The 27,668-nt window shown below is 38.7% G+C and overlaps 3 protein-coding genes and 2 pseudogenes across 3 annotated transcripts; 3 read left to right on the forward strand and 2 right to left on the reverse strand.

The window, feature by feature from the left end:
- The first annotated feature begins 1,678 nt into the window (after window positions 1–1,678).
- On the forward strand, window positions 1,679–2,464 carry LOC137718178 (uncharacterized). The gene has a single exon (XM_068457679.1). It carries the CDS (start codon window positions 1,679–1,681, stop codon window positions 2,462–2,464), a length of 786 nt encoding a protein of 261 aa, XP_068313780.1.
- Window positions 2,465–12,924: 10,460 nt separating this feature from the next.
- LOC137718180 (aldehyde oxidase GLOX1-like) lies at window positions 12,925–14,550 on the forward strand. The gene has a single exon (XM_068457681.1). The coding sequence runs from the start codon at window positions 12,925–12,927 to the stop codon at window positions 14,548–14,550; it is 1,626 nt and encodes a 541-aa protein (XP_068313782.1).
- Window positions 14,551–17,217: 2,667 nt separating this feature from the next.
- On the reverse strand, window positions 17,218–17,923 carry LOC137718181 (probable pre-mRNA-splicing factor ATP-dependent RNA helicase DEAH5; annotated as a pseudogene).
- Window positions 17,924–18,208: 285 nt separating this feature from the next.
- On the forward strand, window positions 18,209–19,989 carry LOC137716874 (uncharacterized). The gene is made up of 4 exons (XM_068456232.1): window positions 18,209–18,412; window positions 19,147–19,258; window positions 19,526–19,579; window positions 19,783–19,989. The coding sequence occupies exons 1-3, from the start codon at window positions 18,303–18,305 to the stop codon at window positions 19,538–19,540; spliced, it is 237 nt and encodes a 78-aa protein (XP_068312333.1). The 5' UTR covers window positions 18,209–18,302; the 3' UTR covers window positions 19,541–19,579; window positions 19,783–19,989.
- A 102-nt stretch (window positions 19,990–20,091) lies between these two features.
- On the reverse strand, window positions 20,092–27,474 carry LOC137718182 (protein NPGR1-like; annotated as a pseudogene).
- Window positions 27,475–27,668: the final 194 nt, after the last annotated feature.

Genomic DNA, 27,668 nt, shown 5'->3' on the forward strand with positions numbered 1-27,668 from the left:
CAATTGAAAAGTCAAATCATACATGTATTGGCAACCCTCACGCTTGTTGCCAAAATTGTCAACAACTTCAATTAAATCTTCTTTTAATTAATTATTAAATAAATTTTATTAATTTTGTCATTGTTTTTTATTTTAAAACGTTTAATATGTTAAAGTGCCACATATGCTGTCAAATTTAAAATTTATATTTAAGATAGATGCTCTAAAATCGTTTGACATCTATTTTTCATTCCCAATTTCGTCAAATGCTCGTTATGGGAAGCATTTTTGCTTACCGCCCTAAACTTTGGTATATGCTTACCATACACCTGATTATCTGCCACGTGCCCTTTTACTTAATCATGGTTATTTATTTATTTATTTTTTAAATTGGAAATAACGTTTAATGTGAAAATTAACTATAATTAGGTAAAAGAATATTTGACAAATAATTAGATGTGTGGTGAATATACACTATAGTGATGATGGTAACAAAAATACACTTCTTGTTATAAGATGAATCTAAAGGCTAAGAACCAAGGGACCCGGGTTTCGGATACCTCTAGGCTTGTGAATTGATGAGAATGTCATGAAAAAGGCTCATGCAAGCTACGTGTTCATATTTGACATATTGTAAGTGGAAATTAGATTCATGTGTTTCTACCAAACTATTTTGTATGAGAATAAATATTTCATCACTAGAGCTATAAATGGGAGGGGGAATCGAACTCCTGGTATGCTCACTTAGCATGAACTGGAGAAGCAAGAATTGGAGAACGTACGTAGGAAGTAAACGAAGAAATAAAATGAACTAGTCTCATGATTTGATTCACAGATTCAAATATTGCAATACGAATTTCAATGAAAAACACATTTTCTTTTCGCTTTTATTGGTATAGTAAACACAAAGAAAATTAGGAAATACAATTATTTAAATAAATTGACTTTAATTCTCATTCTATTCTATGTAACTAAAAATATCATCGACACATCTAATATGTAAATAAGACAAATACTCTCAACCACTTGTATATCATGCCAAACTTCCAATTAATCTGTGGCACATGGTTAGCGGGCTGAGTGATCCTTCTGGAAAACATTGTCTCACTCCCTCATTTAAGATTTTCACAAATACTTGTGCGTCACTCAGCATTTTATTATTAAAAATGTTGAATTTGTACCAACTCAATTTTAAATAATATTTTTCTTTCCATTTTATCTTCCTAGATATCCAGTCTGCGTATTTGCAAAAGAAATTTAATACATCATTTATTATTTTACAAAATGATGTATATATTACTTAATTTTTTTGGACCGTTAAAAATAAAGAATACGTGGTATTTTTTATTAAGCCAAATTAGAAATGAGTATATATGATACTCCTTATTCACCAGTGAGTATCAAAATATTATCCAAAAATAAATATCAGATGTATATATGTGGCATTATTGCCTTCCTCTCCAAGAAGTCAAACCCACCCCAAAGTCCATGTGCGCAGCAGAAGCTTCCATGAGATTTTGCTTTTGTCAAACCTTTCATTTAACAAAAGCTCGTCTGGATATCTCTTCTCAGCTAATTACAGCAAAAGCAACCCCTTATATATATATAATCTCTCATTTCTTCCACTCAAACCAAATCCCTCAATACTCAAATCCCAAAACTCAAGAATCATTTCGTTTTTAGTCTTTAGTTAATTCAGATGTTAAGCCCTTTCAGCTGCGTATTCTTCCATCAGAAAGATGTTCAAGACGAACCCTTTTCAAGTCCTTGCTCCACGCCGAAAAGATCAACAAAGAGAAGTAGCAAGGAGAGCAAGAACCCCTATTCGAGTCGAGGCCTCGACAAGTTCTCTGAACTCTTAGCCGATCTCGAAGAGAAACGGCAGAAGATTTATGCGCAAACGCCTCAGCAAGACATATTCCTCGTCCGCTTCATGTTCAAGGAGTCGAACGAGGACGCCCCTCCCGTCCCGGTCGTGATCAAGTTGAAGGACAACAAGAAAGAAGACCGCAAAGAGAAAACCAAAATTCAGGTGGTGACAGAAAAGCATGCAACGAGTAACTCGGAAGGTTTGAATAATTTTACCGTCGAGCCTTCCACGCCCACAAAAGAAGTAGCAGTTCAGCAACAACCAAAGAATTATAAGAGGGTGCGTTCGTCATTAAACTTTAAGGACATGAACTTGGGCATCTGGAGAAGGCCTTCTTACTATTTGCCGGTGGTTGTGGTGTTCATTTTGGTGCTGCTGGCGGTGTTCGGGCGGTCGGTTGCAATTCTGTGCACGTCTATCGGCTGGTACGCATTGCCGACGTTGGAAGAAAGCAATGGCAAGGCAAAAAGAGCGTCAAAGAAGAAAAATCATGGTAGAAGATTGAGTGACAATAATAATAATAATCATGGACTATTGTCTTCTCCAAAGAGTAACAACATAGGGGCCGGAAGCACGCCCAGATCACAACAACACGGTCATCAGAAAATTTGGTGACCGCGGCGTTGCAATTGACTTGTGAATTTTGTCCTTATATTCCTTGGTTCTTTCTTTCATATTTCCTCTTTTTTCTTAATTTCTCGGTCAAGATTTGGGTGCCATGTATGTACAGACAATGTTTTGTTTTTGGTCGCGGTGCCAACTTGGTAAATGTAAACTATGATAACTATAAGATTAGTCTAGAGATGTTTGCAAGATGTGAGTAGTGAAATTTGCCCTGTAATTCCACTATATATGTGGTTTTTTTTTTTTGTGTGGTTAAATGTATGTATTGGTCTCGAGGGATTTTTGGTTTTATGCTTAAGTTCTTCACTGCAAAGTTTTTGTGCCAAAAGCTAAATCAAGGATCTAGGGCTCATTTGGGGGCTCGGTCGAGACTGAACTTGTTTTAAAATTCAGACTAATGTCGTAGCCATTGTTTGATGAACTTAAAATACTAAGACTGAACTCATGATTTATGAAAGTGGATAAAAAGAGGCAAGACTCTAAGATTGGGTTTTGAGACTTAATTCCAATCATCTCAAGTCTCAATTGCGATTATGGATTAAATATAAACGTGTGACGTTAGCTCTTGTTGACGTTGTATTTTAGGTAGGATTCCTAATTGATATTAATTCTGTGTAATCTCCTGTAACCTCGTCTAATTAGTTTTCTTCCTTTTACATTAGGGTTGTACACCTTGTTAGTGTTTGTGTGGTTTTGATATGTATTTCAATGGAGGATCTGTGCAAAGAATCAGAAAATGGTCGAGAGGAAGATGAAGGAAAAATGCTTCACTATATTTCACTCTAAAGCACGCATACATTTGTTACCGTTGTATGTGGAAGGAAGGGAGATCCTTCACACTCCAACACACAATACAATCTCAACCATTCATTGGTATCATCCTATGAGATGATGCCACATGTCTTATTCTATTACTTAAAACTAGATACATCATTGAGTAACCATGTGGACTATGATCCAATGGCTGACATTCAAACTGAAATGGAAAACATTTGTGAGATGATCTCTGCCGTCAATCTTCAGTTGAAGGGTTACATTCCAACACACCTTGTACAAATATCTCTCATTGAGAAGAATAAAATTATCATTCAAAGCATTCTCCACTTGGTACCAGAGCCAGAAAAACCCTAACTGGTATCACGTGATCCCACCATTGATTCCCTGCGGTGCTGAGCTGTTCAGCACATCGTCTAGGAAAAGGCAATCCACTGCTCCAGTAGCACTGCGCCTTTGATCAGCGAGCGGCTGCTGTGCCGTTGCTGCCCCTCTGAAGAAATCACAGTGAGCGACCTGTTTGCCTCGTCGTTGCTGTGCTCAACTAAGCGCAGCGAGCAACCTTGCATTGTTGTTGTCCAAGAAACTGTGAATAAGCTCTACTGCCATCCGAAATCTGTTGAACTCGCCCGAAGAAATTCGTTGACTCATCTGCATCACGCTGGAGAACCTGACCCGCGAACTCGTCTGAGATCGTTGCTGCAATCAGAAAACCCAGACAACCCCTGCTGCTGCAAGACTACAGACCCGCACCAGTTTTTTTAGGGATGTGTTATCCACACACCCCATTTTACTTCTCACACACCCCTTAATAATTTATATCCGTTGATATCCTTTAATTTATCCGATCCGACGGTTAAAAATTAAAAAGATGTGTAAGAAGTAAAATGAGATGTGTGGATATCACACTCATTTTTTTTATTGTTTTCAAAAGAAAAAAGAAAAAAAAAAAAAAAAAAAAAAAAAAGAGGAAAAAAATCAGCGTAGATTGGTCTCTTTTTTTTGTTTTGTCGTTGGTGGGCTACCTTGTTGGCCCATACTGATTGGTTTCTTGGGCTCAACTTGCTTGGAGGTTTAGGCTACATCAATCAAGGACTCGCGGACTGATTATAACTACTTGGGAATGGCCTCGATTACCGAAGCTAAGATCCATTCTGAACGTATAGCCGAGAAAGTGTCGGCCTTTCTTAATGACACAGGTTATGATGGTAAGGGTTTAAAGGTTTCTGCATCTGTTAAGAATAATACATGGATAATTGATTCTGATACTACTGAACATATAACTTGTGATTCTAAACAGGTACAAACCCTAAAACCATCCCCCAAAATTGTCGTGAGTGTCACCAATGGTAATGTTGCCCCCATTATCGGAGAAGGCAATGTCTCACTTTCTGATACCTTGAATTTTGATTATGTACTCGTTCCTTCTCTTGACTATAATTTATTATTTGTTGCTCAAATAATTGTCGCCCTACATTGTCTTGTGATTTTTTGGCCTTCTTTTTGTGTTTTTAAGGACATTCGGACTAGTAAGACGATTGGTTATGGTATTAGAAAGGGGAAGCTCTACTACTTGGAGCTGACATCGAATAGTTCTCACATGTTGACTCAAGCTCTTGTAGTGGAAGGAAATCAGGGGGATAGGAATAAAGCTTCAGAGATTTGGTTGTGGCATTGATGACTTGGACATGCTTCTTTCGGCTATTTACGAAGTTTGTTTCCTAGCCTATTTGTTAAGCATGATGTTTCTAGTTTTAAATGTGGTGTTTGTGAACTAGCTAAAAGTCATCATGCTTCGTTTCCATCCAGTTTGAATAAAAGTTCTATTCCATTTATGATAATTCAATCTGATGTTTGGGGTTCATCTAAAACTACTACACTTGATGGTGCTCATTGGTTCGTTACTTTTATTGATGACTGCACACGTATGACTTGGGTTTGTTTGATGCAATCCAAAAGTGAAGTTACTTCTTTATTTTAGCAGTTTTACAAAATGGTACAAGTACAATATAAGTCACAAATACAGGTTCTTAGGAGTGATAATGGCGCGAATATGTCAACTCTGAACTTTGTGCCTTTCTTGATCATCATGGGATTGTTCATCAAACTACATGTCCATATACTCCATAACAAAATAGGGTTGCTGAACGCAAGAACCGTCAGCTTCTGGAGGTTGTTCATGCTTTTTTACTCGAGGCGCGTCTCCTGTTATCCTATTCACCTCAGCTGCGTATCTCATTAATCATGTTCCATCCCAATCGGTTGATTTTCAGACCCCCTTCAGGCACTTTCTTCACATGTTAATGCTCCTGCAGTCCTTAATCTTCCACCTCATGTGTTTGGTTGTGTGGCCTTCGTTCATCTTTTCAAACAACAATGAAGTAAGCTTGAACCTCGTGTCTTACGATATGTGTTTGTGAGGTATGCATCAAGGCAAAAAGGATACCGTTGTTATCACCCTCCGATGAATAAGTTGTTTGTCACTATGGATGTTGTGTTTCAAGAGAATGATATGTACTTTGCCAATCTCGAGTCTTCACTTCAAGGGGAGAATCAGAAAGAAGTTCAAACTCTTGATTATACTATTCCAGATATAGATAGATTGAATGATTTGGATTTAAGTGGTGATGTCTTGGAAATAAGTGGTGATCATTCACACAAAAACAATGATGTGAATGAATTAGAATTAAGTGGTAATGTCTTGGAGACAAGTAGTGATCTTTCACATGGAAACAATGTTGAAAACCTTGAAAGGGACGAGTCAACATCGCGAGATAACTCACTGCCTGATAGCTCACTGCCAATTTCCTCACCACAGGACAACCTTGTGTCGCCAGCTACCTTATAGTCGATCTTGCGTCCTAATAACCATAATCAATCGTCTTCGATCCCGGATGCACCACCACGACGTCGTCTCCCTGATTACGTCAACCGAGGTATTCTTAAACTTATTTATGAAGCCGACCTTAAATGTAAAACCAGGTATCCGGTGAGTAAGCCCAATCCTGAGTCTAATTTGTTATACTCGTTAAGTAATTATATGTCTACCAGTCATCTGTCAGAATCAAATAAGTCGTTTGTGCATCAATTATCTATTGTATCTATTCCTAATAATGTGTAGGAGGCTTTAGTTGATCCACATTGGCAATCAGCAATGAATGAAGAGTTGAAATCTTTGAAGAAGAGTGCTATGTGGGAGATCACAGATTTGTCAGCTGGCAAGAAACCTGTGGAATGCAAATAGGTATATACTGTGGAATGCAAAGCAGATGTGATGGTGGAACCTTTCAAGGCAAGACTGGTAGCAAAATGATACACTCAAAAATTTGGAATCGACTACACATATACATTTACATTTGTTGTCATTGGTTGCAAATCTTAATTGGCCCTTACAACAGTTTGATGTGAAGAACGCCTTCTTGCATGGAGACTTGACAAAAGAGATTTATATGGATCTTCCACCAAGATGTAATGCTCCAGATAAATACAAAAGAAAAATGTGCAGGTTGAAGAAATCCTTATATGGTTTGAAGCAGTCCCCTCAGGCATGGTTTGGAAGATTCAAAAATCTATGAGAACATTTGGCTACAAACAAAGTAACTTCGATCATACTCTGTTCCTGAAAAGACGAAATGGGAAACTTACTGCACTTATTGTGTATGTAGATGATATGGTGGTAACAGGTAATGACCCAGAAGAACGTGCGGCCTTGCAATGATATTTGTCTACAGAATTTGAGATGAAGGACCTTGGATCCTTGAAATATTTTTTGGGGATTGAGGTATCGAGAAGCAGTTCGGGAATTTTCTTATCACAAAGGAAGTATATTATTGATTTGTTGCACGAAACCGGCATATCAGCTTGTCAACCAGTAGCTACACCATTAGAGGAAGGATTGAAGCTTAGTGTTGATCCTAATCAAGTACCAGTTGACAAGGGAAGATATCAAAGGTTAGTAGGTCGTTTAATGTACTTGGCACACACAAGACCGGACCTTGCTTATGCCTTAAGTGTGGTGAGTCAATACATGCATGATCCCGGAGAACAATATATGAATGCAGTGATGAGGATTTTGAGATATTTGAAAGGAAGTCCCGGCAAATGAATTTTGTTTAAAAGGAATAATCATCTTAGAGTTGAAGCTTATACTGATGCAGATTGGGCAGGTTCGATTGACGATAGGCTTTCAACATTAGGTTACTTTACATTCGTTGGGGGCAACTTGGTTACATGGAGAAGTAAGAAACAAAATGTGGTTGCCCGTTCCAGTGCAAAAGCTGAATATAGAGGTATGGCCTTGGGGATTTGTGAAATTCTGTGGCTTAAGCTCCTACTTCGAGATTTGGGTATACTACATGATCAGCCCATGAAATTATTTAGTGATAATAAAGCTACCCATGACATTGCACATAATCCGGTACAATATGATAGAACAAAGCATGTTGAAGTTGATCGGTTCTTCATCAAAGAAAAATTAGAAGAAAAACTAAGTGAGCTACCGACAATAAGAACAGAGGATCAGTTGGCAGATATCCTCACGAAAGCTGTTTCAAGTCATAAGTTTTCATGTTTTTTACACAAGTTGGACATGAGTAACATATATGCACCAACTTGAGGGGGAGTGTTGACTTTGTATTTTAGGTAGGATTCCTAATTGATATCAATTCTTTGTAATCTCCTGTAATCTCGTGTAATTAGTTTCTTCCCTTTACATTAGGGTTGTACACTTGTATAAATATCTCTCATTCAGAAGAATAAAATTATCATTCAAAACATTCTCCACTGCTCTATCCTAAAAAATCGATGTTCAACAATTCGAGGGATAGGATGACCTTTACATTTTTTTTTTAATACAATAGTCCTTGAAAAATCTGTTCCGCCTGCCTAATAAACTTCCTTACACTAAACCAACAATTTTCACAAAGTGCACAAAACAGATTAGGCCGGAACAACATTCAGCATTTCCATCAAGTAGAAACCGCAAAAAAACGATGCTTAATTGGTTTACATGAACTGCAATAAACCTAAAGATGCAATACCAGATCACGTAGTTTGATTCGGAATAAAAAAGATCTAAAGTCGGGTGATATCAGTACAAGTTTTGCGCCGGAGGGAACTTTGTCTTGAAGCTTTTTACGGGCTATTTCCTGGCCTGACTCTAGCCAATAACGATGCCCATTGAAACCAACGGTTTTTTCATCACTAATCCAAAAATGTTCCTTATAGTACCTTTTATAGGGGGTTAAGACCATTCGCTGAAGACTCTGCACATAGTACTATGGGTGGATAGTGAGGGGAAAATCTCTTAAACTAGTTTTACAAGGCTTCCATTTTCGACGTGGGATATACAATACTCTCAACAAAGACCAATTTCATGTTTACAATGATCAGTTAATAGAATTCAAGATAAAAGGGGAAAGCAATGCGTATTGGAGTCAAAATATAGAGCACTACAATAATGTCTAGAAGGTAGACTAGAAGGCTTCGTTTGTTGTCTACGATTAGACTTGACAAGTTACTAGATTCAATGTATGTTGAAGGAATGGATGCCGATTTTCAAATTTTATCCAAGTTGAGGGTAGAAAATGAATTAATTAAGTTATCCCTCCCCTCATAAAAATAATATATACAATTGTGAGAAGTTTCTTTCGTGATTATCCATCTTCTACTTTTAAATTGGATAAAACTTAAAAACTGACATCAATTTCTTCCTCATCATGCAATATTAAATGTGAATTATTCAATATATCCAATTGGATCACATATTCCACACTAGGCTAAATTTTGCTTTATAAAAGTTATATGTAGTTGTATGATGCTTGTGCTAGTTTACTAATAACGAATTATAGAATCACTTGAATTGCAAATAAGGAGGTCAATGCACCTTTTTTCGACGACTCCGTTCGCCGGACGTAAACGAATAATTGATTTCTGTTCGTCGAGTAAGACTTCGGGCGATGGCTTTTAAGCGACAAACTTTTTTCGTTACCTAAAATTTTAGGTGACGAAACCCCATTTGACTTGACAAAAATTTTTCGTCTTGCGAAATTATTTATTTTTGGTAGTGAAGGTTTGTATGTTCGAGGAAAACAACCGACTAGATTGAAATTTATTAAAACTAAAGATCGATATGAGAAGAAAAATCTACTTTCAAGAATGGAATAGTAGGGTATGAATATTATAATAGATTAATTCAAGGCTAGTTAATTAGCATGGAAAAATTAGAAGAAATGGATAAGAGATATACGAACGTGGATATCTTCAAAAATGATTGTATCTGATCCATTGGTTTAGTGATGCAGAGCAGCCCGGATTAAAAGAAAAGGGGGATATTTTTCGGAGTTATGAACAAAATTAGGGTTTTAGAATCCTTGGAGATTCAGATTCAGCAAGATGACGTGAGTCTTTTTATTTTTTAGATTTGGTATTTAGTCAGAAACGAAAACTAAGATGAAGCAAATACCAAATTAACATAAATCCTTTTCAGCATTGAAACGAAATCCCACTTAAATGTATACACTATATGTATTTTTAAGAGAAGGACACTATATGTATTCCCAACATATAAAAAAAAAAATTAAAAAAAAACTTAGATTAATGTTTTACAAGTAATTAAAGCCCAATTGGCTCCCATAAGGCACAAGGTCCATATTTTGATCAATTAATGGACCCTCAATTAATATTTTGAGTAATCAAGCCCATTACCAAGCCACTTCTCTAATTACCAAGTCATATTGGTATGTCCGTGTATTATTGTGGTGAGATCCTGCACAAAACGCCTTACTTTTTTTTTTCATTCAAACTCAAATCTTTCAAACCCCCTCCCCAAGTTTGATCCTGGAGGATTTGTGATTGCATAGCCTCACAAGTGAAGGAAATTAGTGTTACTTATATTCCTCTTCTTTGTAACGATAGCTAAGTTTGTCTCTCAGTTGGGAGTTCTTTAGTTTGGTTTGAGGACCCTCTCAATGTTTTCACAATGTTCTCTTCCAAAACTTGATACTTCATTAAAATAATTAAAATCCATCAAAATTCTAATTGAATACACCCTCCAAAAAGAAAAATGTTATGAATATCACATTGGTGTACCATCTAATGTTATTAGTAATGTGTACATACTATATTTAATAAAAGGAAAATTAATGAAAATGACATGAAAACTTTGAGTTTTAACAATAAGGAAAAAATAAAGGGTAAAGTGAATAGTACCATGATTGACTTTTTAGTGTAAAAATATAGTTTTTCGTTAAAGTAAACAGTGCCGCGGGTTTTTCGTTAAAACTCCCTTTAATAAAATCTTATTGTCTGTTAATTGTGTGTATCACTTGCCATATGATATGATCTAACAGTGTGGTATAAATATGTAGTTTCCCTATTAAAAGCATCTCCAATGGGAGCCCCTACTTAGGAACTCCCATCACCAACTTTAAGGACTCATTTAGGGGCTTTAAAGAAATATTCAAGCCCCTAAAAAAATATTTTTTGCAACGGGAAGTCCTTATAGTATAATTCCTAAATGTAAGAACTAAAATATTAAAAATCATTTTTCATCATTGAAATATTTTGGCCATTGATAAAAACCAAAAAGCTATAAGTTGATTTATTCCCTCTAGTGCTTGTAAGTTCACGAACATATCAAAGGTTTGACGCATACGGTTTGGTGGTTAAAAGCACGCACATGGTGGTTAAATTATTCTTCTGGGTTCATGAACTAAGAGCTTCAACTTTTATATGGTCCGCTGTCTAAACCGGACTAAAAAGTTTGGTTGATAAATTAATTAATTTGACAGGAAAGCTAGGAACCTCCTTATCCGAACATTCTCATTATTTTTTCGCCTCTTTTTCTCATTTTACAATATTGTGTGATGATCTAAATTTTCTATTCATTAAGTCAGCATTTCAGCATCAAGTCTACCAAAATCAACTAAATTTTAAATAGTTTAGCCATCAATCGGCTATCAAATACGTAAATGAAGCATCCTATACTATTAAATACTGAATTTCTGACAATGTTAGAGTTAATTTTTATTGGTTGAATTAGAAAGTATACAGTTATGATCATCACGTAGACATTGCAAAATGAGAATAAAAAAGAAGAAATTATTTATTTAAATATTAGAAGATCAATAAGAAAAATGATCTTGGCAAGGAAAAAACGATAAGGGCGTTGCCCGAAAAAATTACATATAATAAGTATATATACCAAGTCCTGCTGTTAGTTGATAATGTAAATAGAACGATTTTCAATAATTGTAAGAAGGCGATCAGAAATACATTATAAATTCAGTGGAAGAATGCATGGATGTTTACGCGTCTGACCAGAAAACATAATCATCAAAATAAACTAAAGAAAACATATCCCTGAAAAATATTATTTTCGTTACTTAGCAGAATGTTTGCTTTGCTTAAAGCTAAGGACCTCAGCAAATATGTGCAGAGAATATTGTTTCTTTACAGTTTGTTTTGGTATCACCGAAAGAACTGAACTGATTCGAGCAGCCATGCAGCCCACCTTTTTGAATTCTAACTTAAAGCTGGTCATCGTTCATTAATTGTTAAAGTTTTATTAAAAGTTGTAATCTGGAGTTTTTTTTCCCTTTGAAAAGGAGAAAAGTTATTTTTAAAAAATGTCTGCGGATCTTTAAATCATATATGCGTTAAAGAGAAAAAGCTAATAAAAACGTGATTAAATGACAATGTAGATTCGTGTATGGCGGTTTATATATGGCAAAAGCTTCCTTCTTTTTGCATGTGTATTATTCAAGTTTTTGCTTCTGAATGTTCAGGTCTTTGTCAAAGTGGAATATTAGTGAATATATTACCAAAAATATAAATATTAGTGAATATTGGAATGAAACTTTGCAGGCCCAGGCAAGGTCCTAGATGAGAGACTTAGCTAAGTAAGAATATAATTAGAATAAACGACGATTTTTTTTGTTTTATAGAAGGGAGGTTTGAATAAAATATTACGTTATATATTTTTATTGGAAATCATATGACGTGATTGTTGATAATTTTTTTTTTAAAGAGGATTAGCTGGTGGCTTCACCATTGCAATCGGAGCACTGCAATTCACCCTTCCAGAGGCCGCAAAGACTCACAAAGGCATTTCACCCTCCACCTGGCCACCATCATGCGATTCACCAGATGTTGATAATTGAATTATTACTTAATTGTTGATTAACGTACTTATTTTTTTATTGGTAACACATCACATGGTTTGTAAATGTGGTTTTAAAATGGATCTATTTAGTATTACTCTTTAAAGAGGATTTTAAATAAGAAGATCAACCGTCAACAATGACATCATGTATATGGTTTACGCATGTGGTTTAAAAAGAGAGTAATGTTATACTTATCATATTTCTTACCACATAATTGTACCACGTCTATATTAAAGGTAAGACCCACTAACATATGTAGGTCACACCCACATTAGAAATATAATATAAATGTGGTAGTATAAAAAATCTGGTAAAAATAACATTTTTGTTAAAAAAAAAAAATCTCCCTCTGACATTACTCTGGGAAGCTTAACCCCTTCTATTTAAAGAGGCCCAGGTTGAGGCAGACAGACCCACAGAGCGCTAGCTAAAGCACAAATTAGAGATACAAAGCTAGTTTCTGACGCAAGAAAATTAAGAGCCCCAAAATACCAAAAACACAAGGAAAAAAAAATGAAGCCAATTAGTCTAGTTTCTGATCTCATGATTTTTTCATTATTTATCTTGTCATTTCAATTTTCTCTCACTACTACCCGCGCTGCTGGTGGAAAATGGCAGCTCTTGCAACAAAACGTCGGCATTTCCGCCATGCACATGCAACTCCTCTACAACGACCGCGTCATCATGTTCGACCGCACCGACTTCGGCAAATCCAACTTGTCCTTACCCAACGGTACATGCGTCAGAAACGACTGCACCGCCCACTCCGCCGAGTACGACGTCACAACTAATACCGTCCGCCCCCTCACGGTTCAATCCGACATTTGGTGCTCCTCCGGCTCCGTAGCCCCCAACGGCAACTTGATCCAAACCGGCGGCTACGACATAGGAGAGCGCCGCGTTAGGGTTTTCGAGCCCTGCACTGGTTGTGATTGGAAGGAGTATGAGAATACCTTAGGCGTGAACCGCTGGTACGCCACCGATCATATTCTGCCCGACGGACGGCAGATCATCATCGGCGGAAGGCGGCAGTTCAACTTCGAGTTTTATCCGAAGACCGAGTCTTCGAGCCATGTCTACAGCTTTCCCTTCCTTGTGCAGACTAACGACCCCAACGAGGAAAACAATCTTTACCCTTATGTTTTCCTCAATGTCGATGGGAATTTATTCATTTTCGCAAACAATCGAGCAATTCTGTTCGATTATGTCATGAACAAAGTCGTTAAAACCTACCCGCAAATACCCGGCGGCGACCCGAGGTCGTACCCTAGCACCGGTTCAGCCGTGTTGCTGCCATTAAGGAACTTGACGACTCCGTCTATTGAGGCTGAGGTTTTGGTCTGTGGTGGAGCTCCGAAAGGGTCTTATATCAAGGCAATAAAGGGTACTTTTGTGGAAGCTCTCAACACATGCGGTCGGATCAAAATAAACAACCCGAAGCCGCAGTGGGTTGTGGAGACTATGCCTCAAGCTAGAGTCATGAGTGACATGTTATTGCTCCCAGATGGCACCGTTTTGATCATCAATGGTGCATCTTTTGGGACTGCTGGTTGGGAACTCGGACAGAATCCTGTGCTCGAACCACTTGTGTACCGACCAGATAACGCTGTTGGGTCACGGTTTGAAAAACAAAACCCTGCCTCAATACCGCGAATGTACCATTCCACCGCGGTATTACTACGTGATGGTAGGGTACTCGTTGGAGGTAGTAACCCTCATGATAAATACGAGTTAGCCGATGAGTTATTTCCAACAGAATTGAGATTAGAGGCATTTAATCCTGATTATTTGGATGCCAAGTACTCGAAGTTGCGTCCGAGAATCGTTGATCCCAAATCACAAGCTAAAATCAGTTACGGAAAAAAATTATTCATTCGGTTTTCGTTGAAGGGAAGCATAGCAACGAATTTGGTGATGGTGACGATCGTGGCGCCGTCATTTAATACACATTCCTTCTCAATGAATCAGAGGCTGCTGGTTCTTGCGGCGGAGACCGTCAAAAAGGTAGGGACAATGACGTACCAAGTTCAGGTGACGACGCCGGGTTCCAGTAATCTTGCGCCTTCCGGATATTATCTTCTCTATGTGGTGCATCAGCAAATTCCAAGTGAAGGCATCTGGGTTCAAATTCTGTTATGACATGAAAGTTATATTATACAGTTTGTGTAGTGCTTCCTCCCCTTCTTTTTTACTTCATTTTTTTTTATCACAAAAACATGATTAATTGTGAGTTGGACAAATAAAAATGTTCATAGAACATTTATCTTTTTTAGACAGAACAGCTTTGATTCCACTTTGCAAGTTGTATTTGTACTTCTTTTTATTTTTATAACTTTACCAAAGTAGTACTAACTTTTATATAATAAAAAAGTCGAGTAATATTAAAGAGACCACACTGTATACAAAATGTTGTACGTTCGGTTTAACAACTCTAAAAGAAATGATTTTCCTGTACCGTGCAGCAAGTTAGCCATCCTTGTGCTTTAACCGGCATAGAAATACATGATTTAAAATCTAAATCCAGCATAAATTAAATGTTTTGACCCTCCCAGATATATTTACATTAGCTAGATATGGGTTTCACGCTCTGAAGAGACCCCTTGGAAACCAAGGGATGGTACTCCAGCTTCTTCATACAGTCGTCAGTGGCAGCGCCGAAGATCAAACTTCAGACTTGTTTTTTTATGGGAGAAGGAAATCCTGAATTTAATTTATATTATTTGGGACCAAGGGAATAACATTTCTATCTTCCGGCAAATAACTTGCTTCATTAAACAAGCATTCGAAAAAAATACGGGATTCCCAAGCTGTACTTTAAGTTCATAAAGTTGATAAGCTACTGAAACCTGCAGATCATAAGTTGATGAAATTCATATCCAAACTCTCCCTGTGGAACTACATTCAGGGAACACGGGCCGGAAGTACAACTCGATGGACAAGTGATAGAGAAATCTTCACGGTATAAATACAAATGAAATATCGATCTAATATGATAGAAAAAGGTTTGGAAAGCAGAATCTGAAATGCAATTAAAAGAATCAGTGGAACATAATTTTAATGAAGTTCAAACCTAACAATGTTTACATATACAAGGCAAATACATAAGACCAAGACGATTGAGTAGTTCTTGCTGACAGGGCAGATGACACATGTCATCTGTGATGCCTACTAAGAGCATCTTCAAAAAAGATGTCAAATGTTAAACATAAAATTTGAATTTGACAACCTATGTGACATTTTGACATCTTTCAAAATTTTGTTCTCCATCCGGTATGTCAAATTAAATATTATTTTATTACACTATTTTCTTTTCTTTTTATTTTATTTAACTATTATTTTATTAATTTCCTTGTCCTCTACTCCTACTTGCATTCAGTGGCGGATCTAAAGAGGGACCTGGGAGGTCCTAGGACCCTTCGTAGAGCCTAAATCGTGCTTTGAAATTTTCCGAGGACCCCTCGTACTCGAAGATGACGGCCAGTGCAGCTTCAGCGGCGGCGTCTTCATAGAGAAGACGACCGCGCAAAGAAGAAATATTTTTTTCTATTTTAAGACTTGGCCCATAAAGCTCTTTAGGCCAATTGTTTGGTTTTGTTCGATTTTTGCTGTTTGTTTGTGGGCCTAATATTTTGCTTAGGCTTTTGGTGAGATGGTTGGGGTGTTGCTTGTTTTCTTGTTTTCAAGGCCCACTTTTTCTTTGTGGTACTTTTTTGGGTTTTTATTTTGTAAAGTTTCTTGATAACTAATGAATTTTACATTTGTATCATTAAATAAATAAATAAATAAATAAAAACCCCAAACCGCTATCACGTCCCCCCGCAGTCCCACCCCATCCCTTCCTCAACTTGATATTATATTCTCCCTTAAAAAAAACTTGATATTTATATTTATTTTATGCATTCCGATAATGATTTTTCTCAATTAAGAGGCATTAGCAATCTTGCTAAAAAAATGGTGGAAGAAAGGGTTGCAGCAAATATTTGCTTTTTCAGTGAGCTTTGGTTTTACCGATTGCAACTGCTTCAATGAAGATGCTATTTTTCGCTATGAATATGATTCAAGGTCTACTTCGCAACAAAATGGGAGATTGCGTGGAGATGACACTTTTCAATATAAATTTTTTTATCTTTATTATTGGGACCTCGTGAGTCTCAAATCCTTGATACGTCATTGCTTGCATTCAAGTCTTTCTCCATGAAAACTATCCACGTCTGCAATATGTTCATCACTTTCTCAACTCTCCACATCAAAGCCAAATCCCTCAACTGGGTTTTCCTCCTATGTTTCACATGAAGAAATTGCATTTTTTTACACAATGAACAGAACCCAGAAGCTGACTTTGATTGTTGCACTGACTTCATCGACAACTTTGGTGTTTTTCCTGCTTTTCATCTACTTCTACTGCAAGCAAACTGCAAAAAGTGAGCAAAAAGATGTGGAAAAAACAGAGCAGAAGCAAGAGGAAGTTGTGGAGGCAGAGGAGGAGCTGATGACTTTTCAGGATGGGGAGGACCTCACAGTCTGTGACATTCTCGATGCTCCGGGGGAAGTGATCGGAAAATCGAACTATGGCACGCATTATAAGGCTTTGTTGCAGAGCAGTAACTTAGTGAAGTTGCTGAAAAAAGGGAAGAAGAAGGACGGCGGCGCTTCGAGTGAGAGAGGAGAGTTGCAGATCTGATAAAAAAAATTAATACAAAAATATTTAATGCTGATGTCAAATTTAGGGAGAGATGTTATTCTATGTCATATCACATCAGATTTAGCTTCTAGGTTGGAAAACATTGCAGTTGTCTTTTTTTACTGTTATTGCTGATTTAGACATTTTGACATTTCTTTTGGAGATGCTCTAAGACGCCAAGAGTTAGGCTCATTGTATCTGTCATACAGTGGTTTATTTTGTTCTGGATGCTGGGATCTGCAAATTTAAAGGACATCGGCGCCAATTCCACCAGCCATTTGGGGTCAATGACTGTCACCTCGCGCATGAACTCCTTCGTAGTCATAACCAGCTCATGGTAGATGACCCAATCCGGTTGTCTCTGGAAAAGAGCACTGCTGGGGTGAATATAAACCGGCTGGTTCTCCGTTAGGGTTGTGTAACCCTCCTGCTGGTCCTTTCTAGCAGCGGGGGAAGAAATATCCTGCAGTAATCGCCTTCCTGATCTTCATAAAATTCCTTCCTGCACTCACAAAGTCCATTTTGTACTTGTCCATGATGCTCAGAAGCTGTTTTCTGACATCCTGCGCCCGCCTCAAGGACCCAGACTGAACAAAATTCTCGAAACACCATGGCCCGAAAAATTATTTGCTTTCCAAGCTTCATAGACTGCGAGTGAAAAAAAAACTTGGCTCTCTTCTGATCTGCCTTGGCTTGTTCTTCTCTTGTTCTGTAAAAGATATTGCCTGTCTGAATCATTGTAATGATGGCCAAGATCTCATCGCTGCATCCGAGTTCCACACTCGCGAGTAGCATCTTCGTTAAGGGTGGATCCAGAGGAAACTCGGCCATTTTCTATATTATTCTCTAGGGTTTCGGTCGGAGGCAGCGAATCCAACGGCATGGCGCTCATCGCTGTGTAAAATTAGGGTTTTGCTTCTGCAACGGAACAGACTCTCCCAGCGAGCAGGACTGAAGGAGGCAGAACCTTTCAAACGCAGCGTTTGCGGTCCTGACCGCGTAAAACGACGTTGTTTATAACAGAGTCCAAATGACGAGACTGTCCTCGCTTTATGACCTGGCACGCGGCAAATGCTCCTGAGAGGTGGGAAATATAAGTAAACAACTTGCCAACAAAAGAAAAAATGTACCAGAAAATTTAGAATTCAATCGGAGCAGAAGTCACAGATTGAGGAGAGAGAGGGGGAGAGAGAGATAGAGAAAGAGAGATATGGGGCTGCTGTGTTGTTTCGATGGAGGCAACAGTGCACAGAGAAAGGAAGAAGAAAGGGCAGCCTCCGCGGAAGCTCTTGCCAACGCTGCCCAAGCCGCCCAGAGAAGGTAAAATTATTTCTCTCTTTTTTTTTTTTTCCTTCTAATTTTTAATTCGACCATTTTTCATTTTTCGAAATTGGAAATTTATATTTGTATCGTTGTTGCAAGTTGATCAATTTGTATGTAAAGATGTGATTTTGGATAGGATTTGTAATTGTCATGGGGATAAAAAATCAGCTTTTTTTTGTTTTAATTTGGAAAGGGATTTGGAATCAGATGTGGGTTAAGCAGTGTGTTCGTCCATTGGCACCCGATTTCAAATTCCGCTCCTCGTAGATTAGAGTAGTTTGGAAATGGGATAGGGAAAAAATAGGATGAATTTGATGATCAGAATTCTGAGTAGACCTTGTTAGGACAATGTACATTCCACATTAATACCATGTTAAATCTTCTTCATCTTGTTGATTGTGTTCGCCATTTCTATCGATTGTTTGTTCATGTTTAAGCAATTTGTTTCAACGCTATAGGATTGTCTCTGCTTGCAGAATTTCGACTTTGTTAAGTCCAAGACCTAACTGTGCTAACATTATGCGGTAATTCTGTTAACCGGCAGTCTTGCAAACAAAACCTAAGTATAGAGTGTGAAAATCATAAAACCTGCCAAGGGTCATATTTGCATTTTGTTAGGCAGATAGCGCCACATTGATAGGGTGTGAATCGTAGTTCCATTACTACTGTGCCCACATGATGGTTTCTTTCGTCGTTATTTGAGTACACTTATACTGCAACCACAATTTCAGGCAAGAAGAATTCGAAAAGTCTGCAGCAGGAAGAGCTGCGCGTGCCCAGCAACAGCAACAGGCGGCTGCAAAGCAAGCTGCCAGCTCTAACAAAGGCGAACCAGTATTAAAGGTTTGACTGACTGAATTTCCAAATCTTTTGTTGGAAAGTTGATGCTAATGATCCGAGCTACACTGTCAGCATAAACAATAATATCATAGGACTGGCCTATAGTGGTTATGCCAATCTCTGCTGGTTATATGCTAATTTTTATGATGCCGAGTGTACGACCTATTAAGGCACTGTATGATGTGCCGGTTTCAATTTTGTCACCTTTTCGCTCATTGTGATGTGTATGTTCGTTCAAATCACCATTTTTTGTTGGTAATGTGGATGCAGTGGTCAGTGGGTTGAGGCCTAGCCTTTGGTCTGTCTCTCCGTCAACTTCCAACTGTAAGTCGATGAATGTTCCACCGAGTAAAACTCAATAAGTTCTGCTTAAACTATAATCTTATGATGGTTTCAAATTTTTGCCTTAAGTCATTTCAATTCCGATACATGGATTATCTCTATATTGTATAGGTAGAGATGAATTATCTTATAGTTCCCCAATTTTGTTTTCGTTTTTCTCACTTTTAATCTTCACTTGTCTGCAGTGTTTATACAGATGCAACATGTTCCGTGGACCGCCAATTCCTTTTGCGCCGAGAACAAATACTCCAGATCTCTAAAGACAGTTGCTGTTATCGATCGACATTCACTTTGTCATTTGTTTTGTATATTGAATGTCAAGAAAATAATAACAGTTGTAAGTTCTTGCTTCGGTGCATCTCTTAATAATTCAATCTGGGCCGTTCATTTTTTGGTGCAACAAACTTTATTTTGATGTTTCAGTAGCCAATGTATATGTACATACTAATCATAAGAATCCGATACCAAGCAATGGTCAGTGGAACAAGTAATAACTAATAACCTGTAATCTTACGAATAACTACAAAGCTTTGAACTGGAGCTGAGAGCTGAATCTCATGTGCAGCTTGAAAAAAGTGGCTGCTTGTTGTATCGAGCCTTCCTTTTTCGAAATCAACCCGAGGTTCAACCATGCCCTGTGGTTTGTCGGTTCTAATCGCAGTGCGTTCATTAGAAAGCTTCTCGCCATAGCGAGCGACTGGCTACCAAGTTTCGTCAATACTTCTGCAGTCGAAACGATGCTTGGAACATGATCTGGCTCTATTGACAATGCGACTGAGAATGAAATAAGGGCTTCCTTGCATTGTGATTGAGCTTCAAACAATAGATTTGCGGATGAATTCGAGTTATGCATTTGGTATGAGCTCGCTAGCACTTGTTTTCGATGCACACAAACACGATCATTTTTTGTATTTTGAGCTCTAGGACAACATAACACGGGAAAAAATCGTACCCGTCGTGTGCCAACCATGGGCAGAGTAAAAGTCGATCAATTTGGCTTTGTTGACACATATTTCTGCATCACTCCACAACCCGAGTTTTGTATAAACGGCTGCCAAGTCCCGCCATGCTTCCTTTTCCAAGTTTCTTTCGACAAACGCCTGAAGCACAAAGAACAGAAAGTTAAACAGTGAAGAAGCAAAAATATGCCGACTTCATAGAGCCCCTTCAACTCGTTTATCGCTCGGAGTTCTTAGCTTTTTTATCCCTCTGTGCTTGAACAAGAGTTAGCAACATTCTGTAGGTTTCTATTGCTTGCTTGGGTTGTTCCTGAGCAACGTGAAGCACAGCTTTCAACCTGAGCAGTTCTAACTGATCCACTCTTCCGGCTTCGTCCAAAGCAAAATCAACTATAGTTTCAGCATCCTTGAAGCGCTGCTCTGCAGAAACTAAAGGGCTAATAGCTTCCAACTTTGTCCTGAGAAGCCAGCCACCAAATCTGAGTACTTCATTGCATTTTTGAAAGCTGCATCCAGATTCCTCTGCACTGCATTTTCGAGGCCCAGACTAAACCTCAGGATCCTCCTTCCTGTTAAGAGCAGCGTGGTTTAGAGAGTTCAAAGACTCTCTTTGAAAAGACATTCTTTCAGAATCTGATACAGAAGCCCTTGCCGCGCCACCATAGCAAACACCAAGATATTTATGGCATTGACCCATGAAATGCTCACATTGATGATTTGCCAAGTCAATAGCTTTACGAGAAAAACCTATCCCTTCACGAGCATGAATTGGGTCTTGGGAACACAATTTTGCTCCCAGGAGAAAAGAATGGAAGTGGGGCTTGTTCTTTGCTTCAGAACAGCCTGCAACCTTCTTCAATACATTCAAGGCTACTTCGTTTTTTTCCAGAGGCAGTGTAACCTGCTCCACATGATCTGCTAATAATTCATACAATCCGGTAACAGAAAGAGCATAAGTCAGATGATCCATGACTTCCGGATCCCACTTTATCTCTCGCAAAGCCACCTTTTTCATAAGAATTCCCAACAGAATTGCTTCTTCTGTATTATTTTTAGGCATGGTTATGCCCCATATTTGTAACTGAGCGGGAAGGTTTGCTTCAACACCGCCATAGAGTAATGTGCAAGGTAAGCTTTTCTGAATTGCAGTCAACCTCTCCGGTTCCAAATTCCATGGCTTGAGTAAGGCCCAGCGATATGCAGTGATAGCCTCATCAAGATAGCCTGCCTTTGTCCATAAAACGCGGAGCAGCTTGAGCGCTTTGTGAAACATGTCTGGCAATTTGCAGTCCTCGCCAATGTCTTCAGGCATTCCGTTAGGTAGTGCTGATTCAACTGTATCGAGAATAACTTTGCACTCCTTTGCAGCCTCTGATGAATAAGAAAGTATGAAAGCACGCAAACTAATCAATACTAATCCAATTTTCATTATACTACAACACGAAAGCGTAATCACATACCTATGTATCTTCCAAGTTCTCCCAATGATCTTGCCTTAAGTAATATTGCTTCAATAAGTAGGCTCACAGAGTGCATTGACATTACACTGGGAAGAACCACATTATTGCCTTTCGTGCGCGGTTTTCTTTGCATAGTTCTTGTTGATTGTTGGCTCAAACAAAGTAGAAAGTAGTCTAAAACCAACAAATGTTGTTGGCTACTTTTGTGGTCAAAATTGATGGTTGGTATGCTACATGTGGGAAATAAAATGGATGCTCTTATGCCTAATTTGTGGTCAAAGAATGGATGCAATTATGCCTAATTCTTTTGACTTGATGAGAGGCCTTTGGCCTATAAAAGGAGGTGTAGGCATAACTCAAACAACATCAAGGAGAAAGGAAGAGAGAAAAATAGCAAGAAGCCATTTGGCATAGAGAAGAATTTTCTCAAATTGTCTTGCTTTGTATTTTTGGTTTTCTCTTCCTATTGTAAGTGTGTGAGCTTGGGGTTATTCGGGTCTTTGGGAAATTGAGTGATAAACACTATTGTATGTTCTCATTGATTATAGTGGAATACTCCGTCGTCTCCAAACTGGATGTAGGCATTGCCGAACCAGTATAAATCTTGGTGTTCTTGTTGGTATTGTTCCATTTATCTTTTGTCAGTTATTGTGGTTTATTTTTCACTCACACTTGGTTGACGCTTCCGCACAACAAGTGGTATCAGAGCCTAGTGTTTCGACTAGGCGTTCTCGTGGGAGTGAAAAATTTGTTGGCGCTACAGTCCCGTGAATAGTGCCGAGTAGATGGCTGGAGATAAAGATGAATCTGTGAAGGGGAAGGAGTCGACATCGTCTTCGTCGGCGTCTACATCCAATAGACATCAAATTGCTACTACAAGGTTAGAGGTTGATAAATTCAATGGCTCTAATAATTTTGGTATGTGGCAATGTGAAGTGATGGATGTGTTGTATCAACAAGAGTTGGATATGGTTCTGGAAGATAAACCAGAAGATATAGATGACAAGCAGTGGACACGAATTAATCTTCATGCTTGTGCTGCTATTCGATCATTCCTTGATAAGGAGTTGAAATACCCGTATATGAAGGAAACTTCTGCCAAGGAGTTATGGACAAAATTGGAGGAGAAGTATATGACCAAGAGTGCAGAAAATCGGCTCTTCTTGAAGAAGCGACTCTTCCGTTTTCAGTATAGTCCAGGTATTTCTATGCATGAACACCTCAATGATTATAATAAAATACTTGCTGATTTAGCAAACCTTGATGTGAAAATTCCTGACGAGGATAAGGCACTATGTTTGTTAAATTCATTGCCTGATGATTATGATCATTTGACAACTACTTTGTTGTATGGAAAAACCGAGGTGAAACTTGATGAGGTGTCTGCGGCATTGGTGAATCATGAGTGTCGAAAGAAGGAACTAAAGACTCACAATTCACAAACCGAGGCACTTGTTGCAAGGGGTCGAACAGTGGAAAGAAAATATGTGAAGCGGGGACAATCTCGTTCAAAGTCACGAGGGAAGTTTCCTGCTAAAGATGAATGTGCCTTTTGCCGCCAAAAGGGTCATTGGAAGAGAGACTGCCCCAAATTGAAGAACAAAGAGAAGGAGAAAGCGGGTCCTGAAGCAAATATTGCAAAATCTGGAGATGATGATTTCAAGTTTGCTTTGGCTAGTTCATCTGCTGATGGTCACTCCAAGGAGTGGATTTTGGATTCAGGTTGCACCTATCATATATGTCCCATTCGAGAATGGTTTTCTAGCTTCGAGGAGCTGGATGGTGGAGTTGTTTTGATGGGTAATGATAATGCCTGCAAAACACAAGGGATAGGCAAAATCTGTTTGAAGATGCATGATGGAACAGTGAGAGAATTAAGTGATGTTCGGTATGTACCGGATATGAAGAAAAATCTTATCTCACTGGGTGCATTGGAATCCAAGGGTCTCAAGATCACCATGAAGGGTGGAGTTCTTAAAGCTGTTTACGGGGCACTGGTGGTGATGAAAGGTACAAGACGAAATAACTTGTATTTCTTGAAGGGGAGTACAGTTATTGGTGAAGCAGCTGTCACCGAAGCTGCTGACGCAGATAGCACAGACACCACGAGGTTATGGCATATGCGTCTTGGGCATGCTGGTGAAAAAGCGTTGCAAGGATTGGTGAAGCAAGGCTTATTGAAAGGTGCACAGGCATGCAAATTGGAATTATGTGAGCATTGTGTGTTGGGTAAGCAAACTAGAGTAAAATTTGGCACTGCTATTCACCACACTAAAGGCATTCTTGATTATGTTCACACTGATGTTTGGGGACCTTCCAAGAATGCATCTTGGGGAGGTAGCCATTATTTTGTCTCCTTTGTTGATGACTTCTCTAGAAGAATATGGGTGTACACCATGAAGCGTAAAGATGAAGTCTTGAAGATATTCCTGAAGTGGAAAAAGATGATTGAAACGCAAAGCGGTCGAAAGATCAAGACTCTCATATCAGACAATGGGGGTGAATATAAGTCTGATCCTTTCTTGAAAGTTTGTCAAGATGAGGGTATTGTGAGGCACTTCACGGTTAGGGAGACACCGCAACAGAATGGGGTGGCGGAGCGCATGAACCGTACTTTGCTTGAGAAAGTTCGGTGTATGTTGTCTAATGCTGGATTAGGCAAGGCGTTTTGGGCTGAGGCAATTACTTATGCAAGCCATCTCATTAATCGATTGCCAGCTGTTGCGAATGAGGGCAAAACGCCCATGGAGGTATGGTCTGGTAAACCTTGTACTGATTACAAGTTTTTACATATATTTGGTTGTCCTGCTTACTATCATGTCAGAGAAAGCAAGTTGGATCCAAGAGCAAAGAGAGCTCTATTTATGGGCTTTAGCACTGGCGTGAAGGGATACCGACTCTGGTGTCCAGATGAAAAGAAATTTGTTGTAAGCAGAGATGTGACCTTTGATGAGGCTGCTATGGTTAATCAGAACAAGCATGAAGGTGAAACTGAAACGACCGAGACCATGAGTAGCTCAAAGCAGGTGGAGTTACTGAAGACTCCAGTTGTTCCAGTAAGGTCTGATGTTACAGAAACTAGTCCTACAGTTAATCATGATGATGAGGACGAGGATGATGAAGAGGAGGCACCTACCCAAAAGCCTCCACAGCAACAAGACTATATTGCAACCAGAAGATCGAGAAGGGAAATTCGAAAGCCTGCTCGATTTACTGATATTGTGGCATATGCACTTCCCGTTATTGAAGATGATATTCCATCCACCTACAAAGAAGCTGTCATGAGTTCAGAGTACGAGTTGTGGAAGAAATCTATGGATGAGGAGATGAAATCTCTTCATAAAAATAAGACTTGGAAGCTGGTTCAGTTACCAAAGGGGAAGAAAGAAATTGGTTGTAAATGGGTGTATGCCAAAAAGATGGAATCTTTGGGAAAAGACAATGTAAGATTCAAAACCAGATTGGTAGCTAAAGGCTATGCTCAGAAAGAAGGCATTGACTACAATGAGGTATTTTCTCCTGTAGTAAAACATTCTTCTATTCGTATTCTGTTGGCTTTGGTTATGCAGTTTGATCTTGAGTTGGCCCAACTTGATGTCAAGACTGCGTTCTTACATGGTGATTTGGAGAAGAGATTTATATGTCTCAGCCAGAAGGTTTTAAGGTTTCTGGAAAGGAAAATTGGGTTTGCAAATTGGAAAAATCATTGTATGGCTTGAAGCAGTCTCCAAGACAATGGTACAAGCGATTTGATCGATTTACGATCGGGCTTAAGTTGCTCAAGTTTAAGCACTGCTTAGACTTGATTGGCATTTGTAAAATTTGTTGATTGCCCCATGGGGGAGTGGGAGACGACTATTGGAAGTTCTACTTAGAGGGTTTGCGCCAAGGTGGAGATTGTTGATTGTTGGCTCAAACAAAGTAGAAAGTAGTCTAAAACCAACAAATGTTGTTGGCTACTTTTGTGGTCAAAATTGATGGTTGGTATGCTACATGTGGGAAATAAAATGGATGCTCTTATGCCTAATTTGTGGTCAAAGAATGGATGCAATTATGCCTAATTCTTTTGACTTGATGAGAGGCCTTTGGCCTATAAAAGGAGGTGTAGGCATAACTCAAACAACATCAAGGAGAAAGGAAGAGAGAAAAATAGCAAGAAGCCATTTGGCATAGAGAAGAATTTTCTCAAATTGTCTTGCTTTGTATTTTTGGTTTTCTCTTCCTATTGTAAGTGTGTGAGCTTGGGGTTATTCGGGTCTTTGGGAAATTGAGTGATAAACACTATTGTATGTTCTCATTGATTATAGTGGAATACTCCGTCGTCTCCAAACTGGATGTAGGCATTGCCGAACCAGTATAAATCTTGGTGTTCTTGTTGGTATTGTTCCATTTATCTTTTGTCAGTTATTGTGGTTTATTTTTCACTCACACTTGGTTGACGCTTCCGCACAACAGTTCTCTCCACAATAGCCTTGGCCATCCCCAGGGTTAAATTTCTAATTTCAATACCTTGAAACACCTGAAGTGCAGCCTCAAAATTCCCCCTCTGGAATTCAAGCCTCCCCAACAAAGCTCTAGCTTCCTAAAAGCTCATCGAAAAACACGAAATTAAACATTAGTAAGCTGTAGAACAAGGAAACCAATCACTAATTACTCAAAAAGTTTAGGGCCCGTTTGATAACCATTTCAGTTTTCAGTTTTCGGGTTTTGGTATTCAAAACATGAATTGGTGAAACAAAAACACTCACCTCATAATTCAAAGATAGAGCTTCTTTAAGAGTGGATTCAGCTTCATCCACTTGAATATCTTCGAATTTGGAGTCCCAGTCGCCGGTCCTAGATGAAAGGGCACTCGCGGAGAAGTCCCTCACGGCAAGGGACTCCGGCGAGTGTGGCGGCCCCTCGAATTTGAATTGCTCTCCTGAACAAGAATACAACATCTTCTCCACAAATCTTGGACCCTTGCGATTTGATTTCACACACAAAATTGGGGGGAAAATTCACTTGTCTGTGATTTGTTTCATTTGTGCACATACCTGGAAACAGTAAAACATGAAAACATGCCACCGTCATTGAAGAAACAAAAACAAATGCAAGCAGCAAAATTATGAGTTGTACGGATGTTACTACGAAAAAATGGTCGGAAACAGTAAGCAACAACGTAGATCCCCAAAGCAGGATAGGCAATACCGAACAGGAAACAACATTTGTAAACAAAAAACCCAGCAAAAAAATCGAAGTTTTTTTAATGTTAAAAAACCATAAAAAATAAAGGAAATAAAAGGGCATAGATTTGGAGGCAAAGACTGAGTCTTTGAAAAGAAGAACACTGAGGAAGTTGAAGGGGCGAGACAAACGAAGAGGAAGAAGGGCAGGGTTTTTTGAACTTACCCCAGAAAGAAAATCACAACCCAGAACGTGATTTATGGCAGTCGTGGAAGATTTGAAAGCTACCTCTCTCTCCCCTCTCTCTCTCCACTCACTCTCTCTCTCTCTCTCTAGTCTGAGTTTTCCAGGTTTTTTCAGAAATTTGGAATCTTTCGTATATTTCAGGTTCAGAACCCAATGCAGATGACGTGACGATGGAGGGAAAAACAAATAGGACTCCGAGTTCCCATACACTTTCATCTTCTTTTATTTTGTACGATCACG

Source organism: Pyrus communis, chromosome 15 (genome assembly GCF_963583255.1).
Source record: "Pyrus communis chromosome 15, drPyrComm1.1, whole genome shotgun sequence".
Lineage (NCBI taxonomy): Eukaryota > Viridiplantae > Streptophyta > Magnoliopsida > Rosales > Rosaceae > Pyrus > Pyrus communis.